We start from the raw sequence: 24,896 nt of genomic DNA on the forward strand, positions 1-24,896 counted from the left end.
TGTTCTTCACCAAACCGGTTCCACAGACCCGGCCACCACAGCTATTGACTTCCTGCCACATTCATGAACAGCATTCTTTGTTTTTAAATGCAGGAAAGTAATCTTTAAATCCCATTATTCTCCACATTTACAATTACTTATGTAACTGGGCTGCCTGAAATCAGTAATAACCCCCCCCCCCCCTCCCCCCCACAATTTTATTTTAGAAATTCATTTTAAGTCCCAAGTTCAGGAAGTCCTGCGAAGTCTTTTATATAAAATCCCCAATGTTCGTGTTCAGAGACAATATATTTAGGATGATCTATAATGACTTTTAGAACATTCAATAAAGCAACATGAAAATTGGAAAAGACAGTGCTGGGCAACGAGGTCAGTGCTTAAAAGATACTTTACAACTGCTGTGTTAGCTGAATATTTAGCTGGTGAAATGATTTTGTGCCAACTACGGGAGACTCGAACTGGGGCCATAAGTATAATATAGTCAATAATAAATCTGTTTAGAAGAAATTTCTCTACCTACAGGGTGGTTGGAATGTAGACGTCACTACCACAAGGTAAGGCAAATATCAGAAATACATTTAAGGGAAAGCTGGAACAGCACACCGAATCCCTACAGTGCAGAAGGAGGCCATTCGGCCCTTTGGGTCTGCACTGACCCTCTGAAAGAGCATTCCAATTTGGCCCACTCTCCCCGTAACTCCGTTCTTTCCCCATAACCCCAGCTAATTGTTGGACACTAAGGGACAATTTACCATGGACAATCCATCTAACCTGCACATTTTTGAACTGTGGGAAGAAACCAGAGCATCTGAAGGAAACTCATGCAGACATGGGGAGAAAGATCAAACTCCACACAGCCACTCACCTGAGGCCGGATTTGAACTCGAGTCCCTGGCACTGAGATACAGCAGTGCTAACCACTGTGCAAGTGAAAAGGATAACAATTTATATTTATTACATAACCTTTAATGTAATAAAGTATCCTCAGGTGCTTCATAGGAACAAAATTTGACATTGAGCCACAGAAGGCATTTTAGGTTAGGTGGCCAGAAACCAAGAGGTAGGTTTAATGGCACGTCTGAAAATATGGGTCAAATACAAACACGTCTACTGCGGTTGGTTAAGTTGCTTTGCTTCCACTTGCAGATGAAACCAGAATTAAAGATGGTGAATATGGGATAGTCACCACTCAATCCATTAGGGAATTCACAAGCAACTTCTTTACCCAGAGAATGGTTGAAATGTGAAATTTGATACTACAGGGAGTAGCTGAGGTGAATCGCACATATACATTTATGGCCACCCAGCCTAATATAAAAAACAAAATACTGTGGTGACTGGAGATTTGAAATAAAGGGAGTAAATCCCAAAAACATCAGCAGATCTGGCAGCATCTCTGGAGAGAGAAACAGAATTAATGGTTTGAGTCCAATATGACCACTCATCAGTTCCAAAGAAGAGCCAATTGGACTCTAACCATTAACTCTGTTTTTGGGTATTGTCCTTACTCTTTTTCCTCTCTTTCAGGTGTCCTAATGCTGCATGGGGTCAGTATAATCCTGATTGATCCCCTTATTCCATTTACATTAACCATTATTTTTGGACTTGCTGGCTGATTTTACAGTTGGATGCCCTTCCAAATCTCCCCATTTATCCAGGCTGGGGACCAGCACCAATACACACTGGTTTACTTGCACCAATTCCTGGGTTCTGTAAATAGGTTTGTGTTCTCTTCATGAAATAATTTGCAACTTTTCTAATAAATCTAATATTTACTGAATTTTTTCAAGGCCGGGTTGGAAAGATTGTTATAGTCAGGGGAGTCGAGGGTTGTAGGGGGCTGGCAGGAAAGTGCAGTTGTGACCACAACCAGGTCAGTCATGATCATATTGAATGGCGGAGCAGACTCAAATGGCCTACTCCTGCTCAGTACTTCACAAACATTTGTCCACTATGATCCCATTTTGAGGCTTGAGAATTGCCATAACTGCAGAGTGTGAACCAGGTCTTTTTTTTTGTGTGGGGGTGTTGGGTAAGGGATGAGGCTCTCTGGCATACTTAGGCCTACACTCACCAGTGAGAAAGAAAAGCAGTTGTAAGCACTCAGTCTCAATTCCCTGACAGCCATTGCTGCCTTGGAGTTCGCAACCACAAAATCCCATCTCATAACCCCACTGGAGGTGCTGAGTTTGTAAGGCATGTCCTACTCTGATGTGTGTCAAATATGACCTACAGACTCCTGGGGGTGGGTGTGAAGGAGATGGGTGTGTGGGAGATGAATAAAGGTAGGAGGAAGCTGGTGTGGACCATTAATGTAGCCCAGATGGGCTGAAAGTACAGTTTGTGCTGTAACTATTCTCTAATTAAATTTTGATGAAATTAAAGAAAAAGTTCCATTAAATGCACAGCAGACCTGTACCATGAACTATTGCAATGATGGCATCTTTGAAATTGTGTGTATATATATATATATGTTTCTGGAACATACCTCTTCATTCACCTGAGGAAGGAGCAGGGCTCCAAAGCTAGTGTTTAAAACAAACCTGTTGGACAAACCAGGTGTTGTAAGACTGTACCCCAGTCCAACGTCGGTATCTCCACATTATTGCAATGATGGCAGCTCTCTGTCTTGGTTGAGAAGATGCACTCACCTGGGGACAGGTACTGTGCCCAGGACACATGCACTTGCATGGGAGGAAAAACACAACCCTACGTGCCGACGGACGCGCTGACGTAGTCCGTGCGTGGTGACCATCTTACTCCTCCTCTTCCCCCCCCCTCAACCGAACCTGCTCAGCAACCCTGGGCCCGCTGTCAATCAACACGATGGACGTCAGCATTGTCCAATCGCTTGCCAAGCAGGGCGCGACGGAGGGCGGGTGCTTCCGCCAATCAAGCTAGGTTTTGGTTCGGCGTTAGGCGATCAATCGTTTGTATTGGGGTTTGTGTTTATATATTAAATAATTTACCCCCATCTCCTCCCACATACCCTCACTGTTTTTGTTTTTGTAAAGGGGGCGGGGGGAGAAATTGGCGGTGGATTATATTTGATTTTTAAAACATTTTGGATTTGATGGTGTTGAGGTGGGGAGGGTTAGGGTTGTTGTTGTGAGTGAAAGGCTGGGGCCCGGGCCCTCCCCGGGGAGGGAGGAAGGAAGGGAGGAAAGACAGAAAGGCAGCGATGATGTTGTCGGCGGCGGCGAAGAAGACTGAGGAGAGGCCGGCAGGCGGCCCCGAGGGCCTGGAGGCGCCGGCCGATGGAGGCCTGGCCTTGGTCGCCGCCAGCGAGCGGACCCCCAAGAAGAAGGAGCGAGCGTCTCCCCACAGCAGCAGCAGCAACGAGGGCACCATGGAGGGTGGCACGGCAGAAACCCCGGACGGCCGGAGAACCAGCAAACGCAAGCGAGCTAAAGTAAGGCTCTAGAGGGAGAGAGAGAGAGGGAGGAAAAATCCCCCCCCCCCCCCCCCCCATATAAAAAAAAACAAATGGTACAGAGAGAGAGAAGCTTGGGCATCTTTTCATTGTATTTTTGTGGGTGCAGGAGGGTGCCTGCCTTAAAGGAGAGAGGCATTTCTTTCTTTTGTGTCTGGTTCATTTCTCCCCACATGGTTAATTGCAATTGTGGATCATTCGATTATTATCATCTCTTCCCCCTCATTATTTTGCTGTCGAATATCTCCTTTTTATTGTTGGAAAGCATGCTTGGGGGGCGGGGAAAGAGAGTTTGCGAGCAGGAATTGTGAGCTCTGGGACCTGCCACACTCTGCCCTTTGTTTTAGCTTTCACATCTGAAGCTACCACTTCAAGGGTGTTTCTCTGGTTAAAGCTTTGTTCTCCTGCTCTGCAGATTTTAGACAACAAAAAAAGAGGCAAGATCGAAACAACATTGTAACAAGGAGCAATTTTAGGGAGTTCCCTTTTTTGGGGAAAAGAAGAATAGGTAGCATTTTACACAGGAGTGATGGATTGCTCTCCCCATACTTTTAAATCGAATTCCACATGCGGGCTAACTGTCTTTTATTTGCCCCCCCCCCCCCCCCCCCCCCCCCCCCCCCAACCATGAAAAATTTATTTGAAAATTGAAAGCGATACAACAGACATGTACTTTTAAAAATCATCCAAGTAAGTTTTTTGAGGCAGGGATGAATACATGGTTCATATGTGATTTGTATCTATTTATACTCTAGGTAGATTTGGTGAATAGCTTCACAATGATGTTTGATACTGATGTTTTGTGATGGGTGTTTGAGTGCTCATTGTCTTTGCTCTGTGCTCAGGATTGATGGTATTACAATATTTTATAGACTCGAATATTACTTAACATTAAAGTTAGCCAAAGAATGGTGGTTACCTTTAGATTTCCGTGTTCAGACCATTACAGTTTTTCAGTAGTTCACGCTTGCATTGTCAGATAAACTTTTTCAAATCTTTTATATTCTTCTGAATTGACTAGTTGCTGTATAAATCCATTTAGCCTATCTTGATTCTGGTCAGTATATGTGGACTGATACACTGTTGCAAGTTTTACACTATTATGTAAATATTTGCACAAGGTTGTTTTTAGGGATTTTGTGAAACCTAGTCTAGGCTAATTGAGTTTTCTCCAAAAGTATTCGAACATTGAGCTTTCAAAATGCCTAATGAGATTGTTGAGTTTACTTGCAAATATGAACTTTTAGGATGACTGAATTTTTGTCAATTTGTGAATCATAATGGGAGTTGTGCAATGCATTTAGCAGAGTGAATGTTAAACATTCTGCTTCTCCCCAATATATGAAATAACTGGATCAGGCTTGTTAGTGCACAGGTTGTTCTTGAATGTATCTTTTGTCATTGATTCCATGGTCATTTGCTTTATACAACGTACCCCGCATCCAGATTTTTGTTGTTGAAAACGATCTGCTGATACTTCGAGGTTGGTATGCAATGAAAATCAATTCTTCGTTGCAAGACCTAAAATACAGAAAGAGATTTTCATATTTATAATTTTGCTATGTGTGCTGTACATTCTGTGCCTTTGATATGGATGACCCACAGTATGCCCTCCAACTCCCCTCCAACTCTGCTGTTACTGGAACTATCCAAGCTCCAGAAATTGGATTCCCTTATCGAAAGCATCATCTGAAGCAATTCGCTTTGTTCTGACCTTCCATGTGTTGCAGACGTCTCACCGGTATAACATTAAGTCTTCAGTGATACAATTTCGAGCCAGTGCAGGCTATGTACTAATTTGTGCATTGTACAATGTATCCAGAATTGCAATACTGCAAAGTGGTGATTTAGTCATCCTATATACATAGTTCATACTTCTCAACTGATGCATTGTAAAGGATCACTTGGTTTCAATGCTAGCAGAAAACCCCTTTCACTTCATGATAAAAGACCAGTCAAAGACAAGGGGCTGTCTTTCCATGGACCTTGACAATGACAAATGAAACAACATTAGTATCGTAGCTATTATTGCTAGGACTTGAAGCATAAATGATAGTGCAGAAATGGTTACATGTCTCTTCATTCAAATTGTTAATGCTCAGAAATCATCTGTTTTTTACTTTTACTAACCTGGTTGTGCCTGAAGACGTTTGGAGCCATTAACACTAGGGTGAAGTAATGGGGATAAGTCTAACACTGGTTTTAAGTGGGGCATTAAGCAATATGTGCTATTAGATTTTTTTCTTACGCCCTTCAGTGAAATTTTGTTTTGTGTAGTACATTATTGGAAGTACAGGCTAATATTGGTGTGGCAAGGGCAATGGAGCATCTGCAATTTCAGTGAAACTAACAAGTGGATCTCCATGACGATAAGATTTAAGAACTGAGAAAGAAACAATGGAAGGAAGGAGGAGGACAAATTAGGGTCAAAGCACTTCCAGAAATAGAACAGAAATAAGAGAATGGGAGATAGATTGGGAGGGAGATTCTGAAAAAATTGTTAAACCTTGATTATTTTTTTAGATCTCCAGCAACTATTTACTCCACGCAGAATTAATTGTGATCAATTTAAATTGTTTCCTTTGAGTCAAATTGATTGAAGGCATTAACAATTACCATGTCATTTTAGGCCAGACTTGAAAGGGATTGGTTAATGTAATGGGAAGGTGTTGGCAGTTGGCTGGTTTAGCTCATTGGGCTGGAGAGTTGGTTTGTGATGCAAAAGAAGGTGTGGGTTCATTTCCTGTACCGACTGAAGTTATTCATGAAGGCCCGCCTTCTAAACCTCGCTTGAGGTGTAGTGATCCTCAGATTAAACCACTACTAGTCAGCTCTCCTCCTCAAAGGGAAAGCAGCCTATGGTCATCTGGGACTATGGCAACTTTATGTTACAGTACCTGTGTCATTGCATTCCAATTCAAACCTTTTATGATGAGTTTGCAAAGAACAAAGAAAAGTACAGCACAGGAACATGCCCAACAGACCCCCACGCGTGTGCTGATTGTGATGCCCTAACTAAAAAAAGCTTGCCCTTACTCACTCTTATTTCTTCCTTATTCATGTACCCCATACAAGTACCTCTTTAAATGTTGCTATTATTCCTGCTTCCACCACATCCTCTGGCAGTGTATTCCAGACTGGGCAATGTAATGTGAAAAGCGTGTAGAGTAGCATGAATCGATCAGCAGGTTCTTGAGATTCTCAACTCAAGGCGTAGTTGTTAGTCCCCTGAATTTGCTGGCTGACTTGCGCATAATAGTGCAGAGTGATAGCATCTTTAATTTCAAGTGAAATCCCAGCAATTGTCAAACCAAGGTGATGAGGTAAGAGTAGTCCGTGAGGGAAATAATAGTGCTACATTTTTTTGTTTACCATATCATTAAACTTATTGCCAACACCTTTTGTTTTGTGAATTGTAATGATCTGGAAGGCATTGCCTGAAAAGGATGTGAAAGCAGATTTGCGTTGTAATTTTCAAAAGGAATGTAGGTGGGGGTATGAAATATGCAGGGTTTTGGGGAAAGAGGAGAAAAGACTATTTGAAGGCTCTTTCAAGGAGCTGACATTAGCACAATGGACCAAATGGCCTCCTACTGCACTGTATAATTCAAATTCTATGCTTAAATGACTTGTTATTGCAGATCGTTTGCATAAATTAAAATATTGCGTGAAATATTTTTGCAATGGTGCCTATGCCTGTGTGCTTATAGAACACATACTGGAATTACAAATCTAGTTTGTACTTTTATATGGTCACTGCCACAGTGTGGGAGATTGACCTCTGCAATACTCTTTATAGGTTGAGTACAGAGAGATGGATGAGAGCCTGGCAAACCTATCAGAAGATGAATATTATTCAGAAGAGGAACGCAACGCAAAGGCTGAAAAAGAAAAGAAGCAGGTGCCACCACCGCTGCCACCTCCACCTGAGGAGGAGATTGAAAGTGATCCAGAAGAACCATCTGGTAAGTGACATTTACTAAGAGTAGTGAATTTATAATGGGATGGGGAGGAGATGAGGAAGCTCCCAACACGTTGAAGATCTTCTGTATACACTGGATATCAAATTTTCCCAAACTAGCAAGAAATAACAAATCCCAAATATTTTTTTAAAACTCAGATAAGATTACAATTTATATGAACTAATTTCTGCTGCCTAATAACTGTCCATTTATTGCTCTGCATTGGAATGCTGGACAAATTAGATTGCAAATTAAATGTGTATTAGTCACCAGTGAATATGGCACAATTCAGTAAAGTTAAGGAAAGCACACGTATCTACCTCCAGTTGTCTACCTGTCCAATTTCAAGATGCGTGACATTCGGTTTCCCATCTTGCTCCCTTAAAGTTCAGCAGTTGTACACAATCTGGGCAATAATCCCGTCCTGTTCTGGAGTGCAACCCCTCTCGACTGCCCAATCCCTCGGTCAAACTCTGTTCTTTCAAGGTATCCAAGAAAGGTAATCCACCTTGGATTGGTCATTTTTAAAACACCTATTTTGAAACATCTAGCTAGCACCTGATCTCCTTCCAACATTGGCTTTGAGAATTTCAGTTTGTTCAAAATCCGTGTGTGACAGACCTCCAGTATGTGTCGGCTGCCAGGCTTGTTGAAATTCTCGCTGCTATTTTTGTAGGGACTTTTTCTTTTGCCTCTGTGAGGCTGGTTGTTTGATACCAATGACAAAACCTGCCTCCCAGAGTTGCTGAGACCCCATATGTCTTATTGGCAAGTTCTCAATTCAGATTTGGACCAGACAAAATCGGGTAGTTGACTCTGTGGAAGCTGTGTCCTCCGATTTCTGCTGAAACATTCTGCCGTTTTCTAATGATTCCTCTCGACGCAACCTTCAAATGATCCCAGTGTATCTGTTTCCTCCCATTTCCTCAGGTTTCCCGTTTTTGTCAGCAGCTTTATTGGCAGGTCACCGTTGAATTTCCTTCCATTGAAGTTTAACGTCCACAGTGAAGGGTTAAACTTGATTGTCACTGTTAACTGTTGGTTGCTTGCAAACTATATAACCAGAACGTAGAAGAGAGAAAAAAGAAATACTTGGTTATGATTTCATTCTGTAATCCAATTTTAAGATTAAAGGTGATCACGTTAATCTTGCTCAAGCTTTGTTGTACTTCATAGTATCTTGATTTAATTACTGCTTTACATTTGAGCAGAATGTTATGTGTAGTATGTAAAACTGTTGGATTTGGGGAGGATTGAATATAGTGAAAAGGAAAACAGTTTTGAGGTACAGGGAAAGCAAAAGTTGGAGTAGAATATGAAAATGAAAATTGCTTATTGTCACGAGTAGGCTTCAATGAAGTTACTGTGAAAAGCCCCTAGTTGCCACATTCCGGCGCCTGTCCGGGGAGGCTGGTACGGGAATCGAACCGTGCTGCTGGCCTGCTTGGTCTGCTTTAAAAGCCAACGATTTAGCCCAGTGAGCTAAACCATCCCCTGGAGTGATGAGTCTTGATTTCAACAAGAAATATTGGGAGTAAAAAGACCATGTGGCACAACACTATTGGCCATTTAGCAGGAAGCGGGTAGATCAGAAGAATAATGATTATGGATATACATAGACATGATGAAAGGTAGAGACTAACATGTGAAGGATTACAGATATAGTATCCTGTTTAGGATTGCGATCATCATTCTCCCCGTGTCTGCGTGGGTTTCGCCCCCACAACCCAAAAATGTGCAGAGTAGGTGGATTGGCCACGCTAAATTGCCCCTTAATTGGAAAAAATAATTGGGTAATCTAAATTTAAAAAAAAAAAGGATTGCGATCATATTGCTTAAAGATGCTTTCCCAGATATGTGTGTGCATGGGGGGTATTATTCAAGTAAAATATGGCTGGGGGGGGGGGGAGATGGTGTTGTTAAGAGTGGCAACAGTGGCAGATAATCTTTATCAGTGTCACAAGTAGGCTTACATTAACACTGCAATGAAGTTACTGTGAAAATCTCCGAGTCACTTCACTCCTGCGCCTGGTGCACATCATGAGAATTCAGAATTTCCAATTGGGGGAATTGGCATGAAATGAAAATCAAACTTCTTTGAGACTTCATAGATATTGAGATGTGGGCATGTGGTTTGGGATCAGAGACGAGTGTAGACTAGTGCAGATTTTAAACTTTGACAATGAGAGCAAATCTGCTAAAGATGGGGGCAAGACATACATGCGCACAGTAAAGCTTACTAATAAGGGAGTTGTTTTTTAAAGAAACTGTGTATATTAGGAAGCATTTGAAATATCCAGTAGTTCATCCAGCTATATATAGTATACTCAATTCTTCAATACTCAGTCAAACTTCAGAAGTATGCATTTATGTAAAGTGGCCCAGATTTGGACCGTGTGTAATTTTGTTTTCATAGGGTTCATTTTCCCCTTGCCTATTTCATTGCTTCTTGTTGCTGGGGTGCAGTTTAACAGTCACCAACATGTAACTTGGCCAAGCAACCGTTCTTTGTTTGTGAGCCTAGCTAGATGGTGAGCGTTAGCAGACTGTTTGAATGTCAGGGGTATAATTACCATGCCTCAACCTGGTATCACCTGATGTTTACATGTGCCTGCTTTCTACCAGTGATCATTGAATAATGGTTAGCAGGAGAAACTGGTTGACTTTTGCCACTTCACTTTGCCTATTTCCTAGCCCTGGGAATGCTGAGGCCTATTCTAATACTGTTATTGTTACTTCAGTTGGAGGCCAACTAAGATTGGGGCGAGCCCAGTAAGAAGTCTTACAACACCAGGTTAAAGTTCCAACATGTTTGTTTCGAATTGCTACCATTCGGAGCACTGCTCCTTCCTTAGGTGAATGACCATTCAAACCTGTTGGACTTTAACCTGGTGTTGTAAGACTTCTTACTGTGCTCACCCCAGTCCAACACCGGCATCTCCACATCAAAGTTTGGGGAGGGCAGACATGACATTGAACCTTCCTAATGCTTCCTGATATTCCAGGATGTGGAATTGGGACATCCTACTTTATTCGTTGTGATATTTAAATATCTATGAATGTGTAAGCTATTCTAATTTGTTAATTTTATACAGATCCAAAAGGAATTTTCTAATTGTATGTGTATATTGGTACAGAAAATATTTCAATTAATCCTATTCTGTAACCTGTTTCGCTAAATATTGTTTAAATTTCACATTGGATTTTAATGATAAATAATAGAGATTTTCTGTAAATGTCAATATAAGAGGAGTTTTGGTGCAAGTCAGCAAATAAATTGTCATTTAGGCTGACTAACCAGTCAACCCCAAGTTGGATTGAACATTGCCCTCCAGTAATTTAAATCATCTGTGTTGACTTTTGGGAGGGCAGTGGAAGGCGCTTTTTGTAGAAGAGAGGTCTGAAAATTTAAAGATACGGTAATATAATTAGTGTGCTGAAAGAGTTACTGGGGTGGTTGTCATGGAATAATCCCAATGAGGAATAATGCAGTTGATAATCGCCAATAATAGGTTGAGGTAACTGCCCTGGCAATCTTTTCAATGCTTTTAATGTTGTATGTATTTGCCAGACATTAAATATCTTTAAGAACATATATTAATGTTAAATTAAGATATTGTTTTAATACAAGACCGCGGAAATTAGGGAAACTAGTAGTGTGCGCATGCGTGTGAATGTTTTTACGTTCGTTCCCGCAGTGCATTGGAGCAACATCAATCTGGCAGGGTCGATCGCAGGTATGTATTTTTTTTAAAATTACTTTTTCTTTATTTTTAACTCTGCGCTGGTTTAGTTTTAATTTTGTGTTTAATTTTTTTTATGTCGCAGGTAGTATTTGTGAGGAAGGAAGGTGGTGAGGGTTGTGGGATCTGAAGTATCTCCAGCTAAAGTCTGATGTGTGGGTTGAGACCTGGTGATCGGGGTATCTTTGGCAGTCGTTTAGGATGCTGTCCAGGGGCAGAGGTGGGGAAGAGCGCATGGAGGGGTTCTTGGACGTGTTTGGTTAGGGCGAGCAGTCTCGTTCACTGGAGGAGATATCGACCCTGACGTGGTGCTACCTGGCAGATGACATTTCGGTCTTTTTGGAGGCTTTCGAGATTGATCTCGTGTTTCTTCATGGCCCTAGGTTAAAAGTTTTATTGCACTAATTTTGTGAGTTCATTCTTATCAGGTGTTGAGGGTGCTGCTTTCCAGAGTCGTCTACCTCATGATCGCATGACCTCACAGGAAGCAGCCTGTTTCCCAGACATTATCAGTGGTCCTGCACAGACTCAGAAGGTGTTTCTATACATCAGAAACCGCACAGTAAGTTTATATACCAGAAAAATAATTTCTTAAATCATTTAAGATGCCCTTAATAGTCATTTTTCTTTGCTGAAAGAGGTGAGAATTGACTGGTTCTTTTACTTTCAATCTCGAGTATTAATAATCTTAACGAGCAGTAGGATTCTTTTGACGTTTTGGCTAGTTTAATTTTCAGAACTCCCACCTGTAGTTGAGACACTGTTTTGATTCTGGTGATAGTATGGAAATTTAAAAACACATTCTCTGGATAAGTTAGAAACTTGGGAGGATATCAGTTTACTAACTGTTTAAACAAAAGGTGCAGCATGATAGGCTAAGTGTCATTGCATTGTGACATACTTGCTCTTCTATGTATTTTACACGCATTCTTGCAGGGTTCCTTTATTAACTCCAGCAATTGTACATTTCATTCACCTAAAAATCAACCTTCTGAAGATTACAAATTTAGGATTATTTAAATTGCAGATATAGCTATGGGCATTGAGTTGATGCTGTAAGCACTGATTGATAAATTGTTGGAAGAAAAGATTAATTATGATGCATTGATGGTCAGTCAGTCATTTTGTTAACATTTCTTCAGTTGTATTTAATGGCACAGCAAATAATTCCTGACAGTGGTCTGATTCTTAAGGTTATTCTTAACCAGAAACTGACTAGTCAGCTCAAACACCACATCCGGCTAGAGGGACCATTTGGTCTTCTCCTATTTATATGTTCTCAAATAAGTAGGTTGGTTGAGATCATTTGTTACTCACCTTCAAGAGAAGGCAACATCAAAAGGGATTGATTCTGAATCACACGCTGCAAGATGTTTTTGGGAAAATTGAAAACCGGTTTGGAGCTTCACGCTACTATTTCAGTGAAGGTGATGACCACCCACATTCTGCTACTGCTATGCAGCGCAAACAGCAGCTGCAAAAAAACTGAATTTCTCAGCTCATTGCTGCTCTGATGAGGTTTGACTGCTCCATCTGTTTCTTGTGAATTCTGCAACAAATTGCAAACACTTCACGGGTTCGATTCCCACTTGGGTTACTATCTGTGCGGAGTTTGCATGTTTTCTTCATGTCTGCGTGGTGTTCCTCCGGGTGCTCAGGTTTCCTCCCACACGTCCCAAAAGACATGCTCGTTAGGGGCCTTGGACATTATGAATTCTCCCTCGGTACCCGAACAGGTGCCGGAGTGTGACGACGAGGGGATTTTCACAGTAACTTCCATCGCAGTGTTAATGTAAGCCTACTTGGGACACTAATAAAGATTATTAGTAGTTTCCTCTCAACTAGGATGTGCCCTTTATCCATCATAATTTGGTGTGAGAGTATGAGTAACTACAGCACCCCACCCCCCATCTGCAGTTAATATTTTGTGCAGTCCAGATCTGTCAATAGGTAATGGTAGACTCTCTCTTTATATGGTAAGTAAAAGTCATGATATTTGTCAGTCTTGTGCCTTTTAAATAGTTTTATAGTACTGATGTCATCTCAACAGGTGTAACCCAAAGTGATTGTACGTGGCTTCCAACAATGCCAAAATCCCCAAACTTGAACATGAGCAACCTCACGGTAGCATGGTGGTTAGCATCAATGCTTCACAGCTCCAGGGTCCCAGGTTCGATTCCCGGCTGGGTCACTGTCTGTGTGGAGTCTGCACGTCCTCCCTGTGTGTGCGTGGGTTTCCTCCGGGTGCTCCGGTTTCCTCCCACAGTCCAAAGATGTGCGGGTTAGGTGGATTGGCCATGATAAATTGCCCGTAGTGTAAGGTTAATGGGGGGGTTGTTGGGATATGGGTTACGTGGGTTTAAGTGGGGTGATCATTGCTCGGCACAACATTGAGGGCCGAAGGGCCTGTTCTGTGCTGTACTGTTCTATGTTCTATGTTCTATAATGGGGCAAACCAGTCAAATAACTTATTTAGATTTGTAAGCTTTGGAACAGGTCATTCATTTTTAACATTCACCCTTAGAACAATATTTTGAGGCATTGTATACACTGCCGCACAAATAGGTTGCTGTTTGATTAATTTAGCCTTATCCAAGGAGGATGATTGACAGCTGGAGAGAATAAAGGGCCGGTGCAGGTGATACCTGACTATTCAAACTATATTTGTTCCAAAAGACTCCTTGTTCCAAAAGCAAAGATGAACTTTGTGTTGCCTTTGCCTTTATATCCCCCCTTCTGTCATTAGGCAATTCTCTGTCTAGGTGGGGTGGAGAAGGAAGGAAAGGGGCGCTAAGCAGCAATGTATTCTTGGGTACCTTTCAATGCCATGGCATAATTGGACATAAAAACATATTGTGGTGTATCCTGGAGTGAATCGTCATTTTATTGTCCCATTGTCACTGGACTAATAATCCACAAGTTCAGGCTCTGGGGTACATGGGTTCGAATCCCACTGTGGCAGATGGTGGAATTTAAATTTAGTTAATTTATCTGCGATATAATTTTAGCCTCCGCGTTGATGACCATGACAATTGTTATCAATTGTTATGAAAACCCATTTAGGTCACTAATAATCTTTGGGAAAGGAAATCTGCTATCTTTGCATGGTCTGGCCTACATGTGATTCCAGACTCCCAACATTGTGGTTGACTCTTGACTGACCTCAGTTGAACGGTAATCAGCAATGGCATCACATGTTGGCCTTGCCAGCAATGCCCACATCTCATGGAAGAATATAGAAAGGAAAATTGCTTATAGTGGAGATCTGGCCTCCTAAAGGCTATGATTTGATGTCCATCTTTCATGATCACGGAGCATGGGATCGATGCCTTAAAGACCGAGATCTGTGCAGTTTGCCTTCTACCATCCTGGTGGTTGCACGATGCAATGATAATGGTGCTGACTAATCAGAACAATCAATTTCTATTAATTAGTCTACAGGTGAAAAACCTCCAGTGGACAAGAACTTTGGGAACCATAGGTCCAAATTTACCTCTTTGTTTACTGCTGAGACATTAAAAAAAAAAGACCTCTAGGAAAAATTCACTACCTGCTGGAGTGCAACTCCACTGCTTCATTAAAATGCAAGCAAAATACTGCAGATGCTGCAAATTTGAAATAAAAACAGAAAATTCTAGGTAAATGCAGGTCTGGCAGCATCTGTGGAGAGAGAAACAGAGTTAACATTTTGAATACGTACGACTCTTCAGTATTTTCTATTTTCATCCTTCTGCTTCACTGTTCCATTTCTGGGCCTCCAAGGTGGAGTGTCATGTGCGCATTATAAATTAGATAATAACCAGGTCTTTACAACATGAATTACCAGCCCTAAATGGCTGCAACGAGATTAATTTGCATTAACAGAGTAAATTCAGCAATATCCAAACTTCAATTGGGACGCTCATGGCAGGGTTGCATTTTTCTTGGTTTGTCGAGATTGATGGTGGAGTGGCACAAGGTGATCAGCAATGTTTGTAGAATTGAATGTTGTGGTGTGTGCTCATCACAGAGCACTGAATTTGTATGAACTAATAATGGCTAGTGTTGTTAATTCTCTTTTAATATTCCTTCTGGCCGTTCTAGTCTTCTCCACATACCATAAACATGTAAATTTATTTCCTCCCTAAACCTGGAAAACACAGTCATTTGCTTGAGAGATTTGAATTCCAGTGAATGCAGACATGTTAACAATACATTATGGGATGGGTAATTCTTATTGACACTCTATTCTTTATTTAATAGTATAGAAGGAACTGAATTCATGAATTTACAGTAAATAATTTTTAGTCTGTAGGTAGCTTGCAACGTACTGTTGACCTTTTAAAAAGGTCATTTTCATTTCCAATTAATCCAATTCTGGAATTTTGCTATTCAGCCCTTGTATTTGTAAATCCAATTGCCACTTAAATCTGTCACCCCGTAATACAGCTTATGGTAGGAAAATGGGTAACGTGGCTGAATGTATTAATGGTGCTGTTTTTGTATTGAGAATGAGGATAATGTGCTCACCATTATTATGGAGTACAGTGGACAACAATTCCTGGAGTACAGATCCGTACAGTTAAATGCTAAAGTCTGGACGTTGTGTTCAGAATTACAAGTGTTCAAAATTAGCCTGTTCCTCCACAGTCTATGCTGTAATAGTACCTTGCCAATAGACTCAACATTGAAATCAAGGTGACTTTGTGGTACTTGCTAGTTACAAATTAAGTGCAACAGGAAAAATTAGGGCTGATCCATTCAAATGTCAGTGAAGTTTCTTAAATTTAGAGTACCCAATTAATTTTTTCCAATTGAGGGGCAATTCCGTGTGACCAATCCACCTAACCGGCACATCTTTTGGCTGTGGGGGCAAAATCCACACAAACATGGGGAGAATGGGCAAACTCCACATGGACAGTGACCTAGAGCTGGGATCGAAGCTGGTACCTCGGCGCTGTGAGGCAGCCGGGCTAACCCACTGCGTCACCGTGCTGCCCTAAATGTCAGTGAATTTTTAACTGCTTGCTAAGTTATTACTTGCAAACAACCTCACTGTCTCTGAAAATTTAATTTTACAGGCGTCGAGTCGCAATCCTTTAAAATTTCCAGCAGTTACTAAATTTTTTGTTACTTTGTTTGGTCCCTTTTATTTCCCTCAGTCCCACCTTTTTGTTTTAATAACGTTAGAGTACCCAATTATTTATTTATTTTTCCAATTAAGGTGCAATTTAGCATGGCCAATCCACCTAACCAGCACATCTTTTTGGGTTGTGGGGGTGAAACCCATGCAGACACGGGGGAGAATGTGCAAACTCCACACGGACAGTGACCCATGGCTGAGATTCGAACCCGGGTCCTCGGCGCCATAGTCCCAGTACTAACCACTGCGTCACTGTGCTGCTCTCAGTCCCACCTTTTGTTCCCATTTCTCTTTCAGTACACGATTTACATCTAATTTGTACTTCCTAGTTTAGACTGTGTGTCTGCAAGAATTCTTCAGTCTAACTGGTTGAAGAGCCTCCCTGTTGCTTACCCTGCTTGCAGACGCATCAGATACAGCACAATGCCCTGTAACAGAAGACCAATGACAGTAGCTCTGGACAAAAGTCTATGAAAACTCTGTGGGCAGAGTTGGCATTGTCCTCTAGAAACCTAGCATACATTTCCATAAATTAATTTGAAGTGAATTATTCGTAATCTCTTTTTCCCTATTTAAACAGTTGCAGCTGTGGCTGGACAACCCTAAAGTACAGTTGACCTTTGAGGTAACTCATCAGCAACTGGAGTCTCCGTATAACAGTAAGTGGGGTTACTATAAGTGAACTTGCAAGAAGTTACACACAAAGCTTTTCCTGAATTTAGGGTGGTGTCCAAATGCGTGTCAATCTGTGACTAATGGAAATGCATTACCTCATTTACAATGTAAAATGGTGTAAGAATACTTTACTGCAAAATTTAAGTATGGAAGAAAAATGCTAATTGACTTTCAGACTATTTTCAGTTGTGCGTTAGATTGTCTAGGCCACAGTTGGAGCTGATAATTTCCAGAAAAATAATAAACTCGTGTGAAACTAATGTACACTGATTTCCTGGATTTAATTTAAAGCATGTATGTAGTTTTGTATATGGGAAAATCTGTTTGGTTTGCATTTGTGATGTATTTCAACGAGCAAGTTTGTCTAGCCAACATTCTTCTTTGTCTCAGGTGATCCTGTCCTAGTTCACAGGATACACAGCTACTTGGAGCGCCATGGATTAATCAACTTTGGAATCTACAAACGAATGAAACCACTTCCAAGTAAGTAGTTGCCTAACACCATAATTTTTACAATATATATTCATGCTAAAAATAATCCGAATGGCACCTAATTCCATTGACCAGTTTTGCTTCGTTTATCATTGGCGAGCTGGCAGAGGTTATAGGAATGGAGGGGACGGATATGGAGAGACGTGAGCACAAGAATTTTAACCACAAGGAGCCACTGTAGATCAATGAGCAGAAGGGTGATGGTGAAATGGAACCTGGTGTGCTTTGGGATATCGGCAGCAGAATTTTGGAATAGCTCCAGTTTATGGAGCTGGTGAAGACATGCAGAAGAACATCGGAATGTTTGACCCTAAAATAAATATATATGAGAGCTTTAGTAGCTGATAAATTGAAGCAGGGGCAGGGACGGATGTTAATATGGAGATGGAAGTAGGTAATCTTGAAATGAAAATCGCTTATTGTCACAAGTAGGCTTCAAATGAAGTTACTGTGAAAAGCCCCTAGTCGCCACATTCTGGCGCCTGTTCGCGGAGGCTGGTACAGGAATTGAACCGTGCTGCTGGCCTGCCTTGGTCTACTTTCAAAGGCAGCGATTTCGCCCTGTGCTAAACCAGCCCCTGATGGGAGAGGGTATGGAGTCAAAATCATAGCTCAAGATCAAATAGGATTGCAAGATTATCTCCGATGAACAAGACTGCAGTGACTAGGGAGGGGGCTGGAATTGATCAGGGAAACAATAATAATACTCTTTATTGTTGTCACAAGTAGGCTTGCATTAACACTGCAATGAAGTTACTGTGTAAAGCCCCTAGTCTCCACGCTCTGGCGTCTGTTCAGGTACACATGGGAGAATTCAGAATGTCCAATTCACCTAACAGCACGTTTTTCGGGACTTGTGAGAGGAAACCATTCAGACAAGGGGAGCACTTGCAAGCTCTGCACAGACGGTGACCCAAGCCGGGAATCGACCCTGGTGCTGTGAAGCAACGTGCTACCTACTGTGTTACCATGGTGGTGAGAAAATAGTCCCAAAAGGTGCTCCAAATTATTTAGAAGAATTTCTAAGTAAAGTTAGAGCTCTCTGGTAGTTTGGATGATTCTGGGCTATGCTGTTGGTCAGTGTTTCCTTTGTTCAGTAATTGGAAAAAATTATGATTCGCAGCAAAGAAAACGGGCAAGGTGATAATCATTGGTGCGGGAGTATCTGGTCTGGCAGCAGCTCGCCAATTGCAGAGCTTTGGAATGGATGTCACCGTCTTGGAGGCAAGAGTAAGTCCAGTTTTTGTTCATTAATGCAGAAAATCTAGCAGCAGATGTTTGTAAAATCCAAGCATCCTATTTGGCTGCATAAGAGGTGGAAGAAAAATTGACAATTTATTTAACAAAATGAAATTCATAATTGACTCTTTTTTTCCAACGTCAAAGTTTAATGCGCACTTATGTTAAAATATTGTTGGCTCGTACTTTTACTAAGAAAATCATCCAGACACCATTGAGCCTGTAGTATTCTTTAAATAACTGTTTTTGAGCTGAGACGTGCCCATTATTTAATGAATTAATCAAAGGGAAGATTTTACTCTAGTAGGTGGCTTTGCTGGTGGAGGCGTGCTGCGGGTACAACTTCTATCCATTGGATGACAGAGCATGTTTTTAGAATTGATCTACCTAAAACATTGAAGACCTAAGACCTATATTTGCCAGACATTTACTCAATGTTGAATACAATAAAACAAAAGTAGATTGCTGGAAATGTAAAATGAAAACACAAAATACTGGAAATATTCAGGTCTGGTAGCATCCATGGAGCGAGAAGCCAGATTAATGGGTGGAATTTAATACCCCCCCCCCCCCCCCCCACCCCCCGAAGCGAGTTTGAAGGTTAGATGGGTGGGGGGGTACATCATTTGATCAGGTGAGGGTGCAGTGTGAGGACCTCTGCTGCTCCTTGATTAACTCTGGGATGGGAAAGCTTGTAGACAGCCTTCCCACTCGGATGGTACTCAAGGGCCTTATCCTCGCTACTATTTCCACTCAGCCAGTCGCAGCAGGGAAGTCACCATGTGGGAAGTCTGAAAAGCAAACCCTGTTTGAGAGTTCTTGGGAGTCCTTCATTCAAAGGCACTCAAATGCCTGGTTGAGGGACTCGACATCAGGGAGGAGGGGGGGGGGGGGGGGGGAGGGAGCATTGGGGGAGATCCTGCTGAAAGTCACCCTTGCCTTTGACCTGCATAGTGGAAACAGGAGGAGGCCATTCAGCCCCTTGAACCTACTCTGCCGTTCAGTAAGATCAAAGCTGGTCATCTCTTTAAATGCCACTTTCCCGCATTATCCACATATCCTTTGATGTCATTGGTATAGAGAAATCTATCAATCTCTGATTTCATTACTGAGCTTCCACTATCTTCTGGAGTAAAGAATTCCAATGATTTTTTTTAAATGTTCACAATGATAAACCCAAATCAAGAGTGTGAACTGTAACCAACAGTTTTACTATATTTTATACATGTAAACATGCTTATCTCTTTAAATCACTTAAATTGCAGGACCGTGTTGGAGGACGAGTAGCAACATTTCGAAAGGGAAACTATGTTGCTGACTTAGGGGCAATGGTTGTGACAGGACTTGGTAAGTTTTACATAACTTCAAAAAAATGTTTTTCCATTTTTGGAAGGAGGCTAAGGGAGAAGAAATGCAAAACGAGTAAGGTTTTCAAAAGCTCGATTGAGCTTGTACCATCAGATTCTCTTGATCGCAATTGCTCTGTGCCTCACTCCATTCCTTTGTCTTTGTTCCATACCCCTACAGTCAGTCTTTTTTAAACCAAAATTAACTGACCCAGCATTCATATCCCTATGGGAGAGAGAATTCCAGATTCCCATGATGTTTTCTGTGAGGTAGAAAGCACTCCCCGATCTCACTTTCGCATGGCCTAGCTGTAATTTAACAATTATTTTTTGCTGGTTTTCCCCATCACAGGAAATAGCTTCCCTGTACTGAATCATCTTTTATCATTTAAAATATATCTATTAGATCTCCCTTCAATGTTTTAAATTCAAGGGAATAAAAACCAAACTTATTCAATCTACCCTCCAAATTTAACCTTTCAGCTGTGATGTTTTCTGGTGAATCTGCCTGTGCCCCTTCCCTGACCAATATATCCTTCTTGAGCAACAGTGCCCAAACTAGACACAGTACTCCAAATGGAATTGAACCAAAGAAAATCACATGCCTTGTTCCTCTCTGATCTGCTCTTCTCTTATTCTCTCTTTTCCCTCTACCCTTTGAAAATAGCTAATGCAACATTTGTTGCATCATTGGTGTACCTTGGATATTTCCAGTACGATTTCTGAGTGACCATTCTTCATGTTTGAATGTCAGTAACTTATTTGGTCCTGGAGAGCTCATTTATGTTTTTGACCAGAGATGATCGGATCATAATCACAAGTGAGAGCCTTGACTGCTTTGGTAATATGAGAAAGGAGAATTTTGGACCCTTAGCCACGTAATTTGTGTAATGTCTATTGGACACATTGTGTTGGGTATTTTTTAATCTTTCAATCTGTGTTTCTCCATGTTTCACCGGAGTGTTTTTTTTTTAGAAAATACCTAGGCTGTTATAATTACTCGTCCCGTTATTCTGCAGGTGGAAACCCAATGGCAGTGGTCAGCAAGCAAGTCAACATGGAGCTGGCCAAAATCAAACAAAAGTGTCCCCTTTATGAAGCAAATGGGCAGGCTGTAAGTCTCAAAATAATAGGCTACGATTACAAGTATTGCACAAATTATGTAACAATTAGACTTGCTTCACCCCATGTGGTGAGAGTGGAATTTCTCTTTGATTAATGATCCTGTGTATTCTGCATTGTGGAGTGATGGGATGTTTTATTCAGTGGGTTCCTATACCAGCATGGCACTGGGGAAGAATTTGATTGAATGACAAGTGCTTCCCTAGTGGGAATTGGGAAAGTTGGCAGCTGGTTACTTCCAAACACAATCTCGCATATTCTAGTGATTGGGTAAAGAGTCGAATTGATAGGCAAGAAGAGATGGGCCCCTACCTGTTATCTGAATAAAAGTGGTGATGTGGGGAAAGAATGAGAGGGATGATCCTTGGTAAATATGCCTGCAAATAATCCCAAAATTGAAGACTTGTACTGTAAAGAGCATTCAAGTTTTAACACTTGCCTGAACTTTGAGGCCTTTTGTTTTTCTGTAAATGAGACGCTTTATATTGATGTAATGAGTATACATTCTCCACCGCTTCAAGCAGACATATTAATGTTGAAGTAAGTGGTTTACCCACTATTTGTGGCAATGATGTGGGTTGTGCTCCTCAAACATCAGCCTGCATGGCAGCACAGTGGTTAGCACTGTTGCTTCACAGCTCCAGGGTCCCAGATTCAATTCCCGGCTTGGGTCACTCCCTGTGTGGAGTCTGCACATTCTCCCCGTGTCTGTCGGTTTCTCAGGGTTCTCTGCTTTCCTCCCACGAGTCCTGAAAAACGTGTAGTTAGGTAATTTGGACATTCTGAATTCTCCCTCTGTCTACCCGAACAGGCGGCGTGATGTGACGACTAGGGGCTTTTCACAGTAACTTCATTGCAGTGTTAACATAAGCCTACTTGTGACAATAAAGATTATCATAAAATGCCCCAAATTGCCACTTTTGTAAACATACAAGATTTTCTGCAGGAAATGGTAATTTCTGTCATTTTGCCTTTAGCAAAGTGACCTGTGTACAACCAGATTTTAAATTCATAAATTATTTAATAAGTCTTTGGTGGATGATTTTTTTCCCGATGAAGTCGACCCGGTTTGTTCGCGAATGTCAATTTTTACCTTTTGGCTGCTTGATAAATTTGTTACCAAAGAGCAATGTTAAAAATAGTTATTCCAAAATGTGAGGTGGGAGCTTTTTTAATAATCTTTATTGTCATAAGTAGGCTTACATTATCACTGCAATGAAGTTACTGTGAAAAGCCCCTAGTCGCCACATTCCGGCAACTGTTCAGGTACACGAAGGGAGAATTCAGAATGTCCAAATTACCTAACTAGCATGTTTTTCGGGACTTGTCGGAGGAAACCCGGAGCACCCGGCGGAAACCCACGCAGCACGGGGAGAATGCACAGACATTGACCTATCCGGGAATCGAACCTGGGACCCTGGTGCTGTGAAGCCATAGTGCTAACCACTATGCTACCATGCTGCATAATTTATTCATGAGGTTTGGGCATCGCTGGCGAGGCCAGCATTATTATCCATTCCTAATTTCCCTTGAGAAAGTGGTGGGAAGTGCAGCTTTAAACAACTGCAGTCCATTTGGTGTAGATACACTCACAGTACCATTCAGGAGGGAGTTCCAGGATTTTGACCCAGTGACATGGAAGGGACGCTGATATATTTCCAAGTAGGAAACTGTGTTGCTTGGAGGGGAACTTGCAGATGGGGGTGCTCACTTGTCCTTGGAGGTGGTAGAGGTCAAGAGGTTTGGAACGCGCTGTCAAAGGAGGCTTGGTGAGTTGCTGCAGTGCATTGTTGCCACTGTGCGTGGATGGTGGAGAGAGTTAATATTTAAGCTGGTGAATGGGGTGCCAGTCAAGCAGGCTGCCTTGCCTTGGAGAGTGGCAGAAGATGACTGGCAAATGAAGTGTAATCTTTTTTGTAGGAAAAGATTTGGTCAAGTCTACAACAGAAAACACCAATTTTAAATAAATTGATGTTTACCATCGCTCACTTCCCCATTCTATTTGTTTTAATATTCTAGGGAGTATTTTTTTATTCATTTGCAGGATGTAGCCATTGTTGGCTAGGCCAGCATTTATTGCCCGTCCCTCATTGCCCTTTAGAAGTGATGATAAGCTGCCTTCTTGAACCACTACAGCCCCTGAGCTGTAAGCACACCCACTGTGCTGTTAGGGAGGAAGAACCAGGATTTTGACCCAGCAACAGTGAAGGAAGGATTATATATTTCCAAGTTAGGTTGGTGAGCAAAGTGGTGGTGTTCCTAGGTATCTGCTGCTCTTGTCCTAGATGGTAGTGTTTGTGGGTTTAGAAGGTGCAGCCTAATGAACCTTGGTTAGTTCTTGCAGTTTATCTCGTAGATAGTGCACATGGCAGTCACTGCTCAACGGTGGTGGGGGAATGAATGTTTGTTTGTGGAAGGGGGAGCAATCAAACGTGTTGCTTTGTCTTGGATAGTGTCAAGCTTCTTGAGCATTGTCAGGGCTGCACTTATCCAGGCAAGTGGAGAGTATTCCATTACCCCCTGACTTGTGCCTGGAGGTGAGCTACTTGCCATAGGATTCCAAGGCTTTGACCTGCCCTTGTAGCCACAGTATTAATATGACTACTCCAGTTCAATTCATGATCAATGTTAACCCACCCAGCATGTTGATGTGGGGGATTCAGTGATGGTAATGCCATTGAATGTCATGGGGATATGGCTAGATCCTCTCTTGTTGGACATGGTCATTGCCTGCCACTTGTGTGGCTCAATTGTTACTTGCCACTTGTCAGCCCAAGCCTGGATATATTCCAGGTCTTGCTGCATTTGGACATCAATTGTAAAGCCAGTAAGATCAAAGTTTAAATTTGTGTTTGCTATTTTAGGTCAAGTTAATAGTATCATAGTGAAGCTACTCTGACCATTGGCTAGTTCTATTGCTGTACTGTGTTTTGGTGTTCTACTCTTTATTGACTTGCGCAAATTGTATTTGTCTAGACTTACTAGAATCTAAGGAATAAGGTTCCATGTTTGGAAACAATCCACTGCTTTATGTATATTTCCATAGGGTGTTTTCTGGTTTACTGAGGTGATAGCCAGAAGTAACATGCATCATATTAAGAGCTTTGGACTTTCTGATATTCAATTTTAGTAGGAAAATATTATAGAATTGGTGGTTAATTGTCATTATGGCTCTTGATAAACTGCTTCAAGAATTTCGACATTGAGTTTGCTCTGAATTTCGGGAAGGAATCTAGGACCCTGAGATATAACAGCGAACAAATTCTTTCAGGATAATGAGCTGACCAAAGATGATAGCAACTGGATTTTCAGTACCATTTGACTGAGTACTATACCTGGCCTGTTTAGTATGTAGTACTACAACTTGATTCATTGCCAGGATATTTTCTCAGAGCCCAGGGATTGATATTTTTGTTGAGTAAGTATGTTCTGATCTTGAAATAGCTAGTGTTCTGTTGGTGCTTCAGTTGAAGTGGACATTGGAAATTTCTGTCTGACTTGGGGAAAGCTTGATATTACTGAACACAAAGTGAAAAATGTTAATCTTGTGCTATTTCTCCTGGCTTGTGCATTTTCTCGAGAGAATGAAAACTATTAAATGGACTTTGAGCGTAGCTCATTCAGTGCCTAGTTAGCTCTGAATCATAGAATTTATAGTGCAGAAGGAGGCCATTTGGCCCATCGAGTCTGCACCGGCTCTTGGAAAGAGCACCCTACCCAAGGTCAACACCTCTACCTTATCCCCGTAACCCCACCCAATAC

At 41.6% G+C, this 24,896-nt stretch overlaps 1 protein-coding gene across 3 annotated transcripts in view; it reads left to right on the forward strand.

The window, feature by feature from the left end:
- Positions 1 to 2,880: 2,880 nt before the first annotated feature.
- Positions 2,881 to 24,896, forward strand: part of kdm1a (lysine (K)-specific demethylase 1a) — a 98,008-nt gene continuing 75,992 nt past the window's right edge. Inside the window, exons 1-9 of one of the 3 annotated variants that reach the window (XM_038796790.1) lie at positions 2,881 to 2,941; positions 7,233 to 7,398; positions 11,094 to 11,132; positions 11,567 to 11,700; positions 16,841 to 16,919; positions 17,326 to 17,418; positions 18,551 to 18,657; positions 19,932 to 20,013; positions 21,032 to 21,126. In XM_038796790.1, the coding sequence (XP_038652718.1) occupies positions 7,248 to 7,398; positions 11,094 to 11,132; positions 11,567 to 11,700; positions 16,841 to 16,919; positions 17,326 to 17,418; positions 18,551 to 18,657; positions 19,932 to 20,013; positions 21,032 to 21,126 (780 nt within the window). In that variant the 5' untranslated portion in view covers positions 2,881 to 2,941; positions 7,233 to 7,247. The other 2 variants (XM_038796781.1, XM_038796773.1) reach the window with 2 other exon arrangements.

The sequence above is a fragment of the Scyliorhinus canicula genome, chromosome 1 (genome assembly GCF_902713615.1).
Source record: "Scyliorhinus canicula chromosome 1, sScyCan1.1, whole genome shotgun sequence".
In the NCBI taxonomy this organism is placed as follows: domain Eukaryota; kingdom Metazoa; phylum Chordata; class Chondrichthyes; order Carcharhiniformes; family Scyliorhinidae; genus Scyliorhinus; species Scyliorhinus canicula.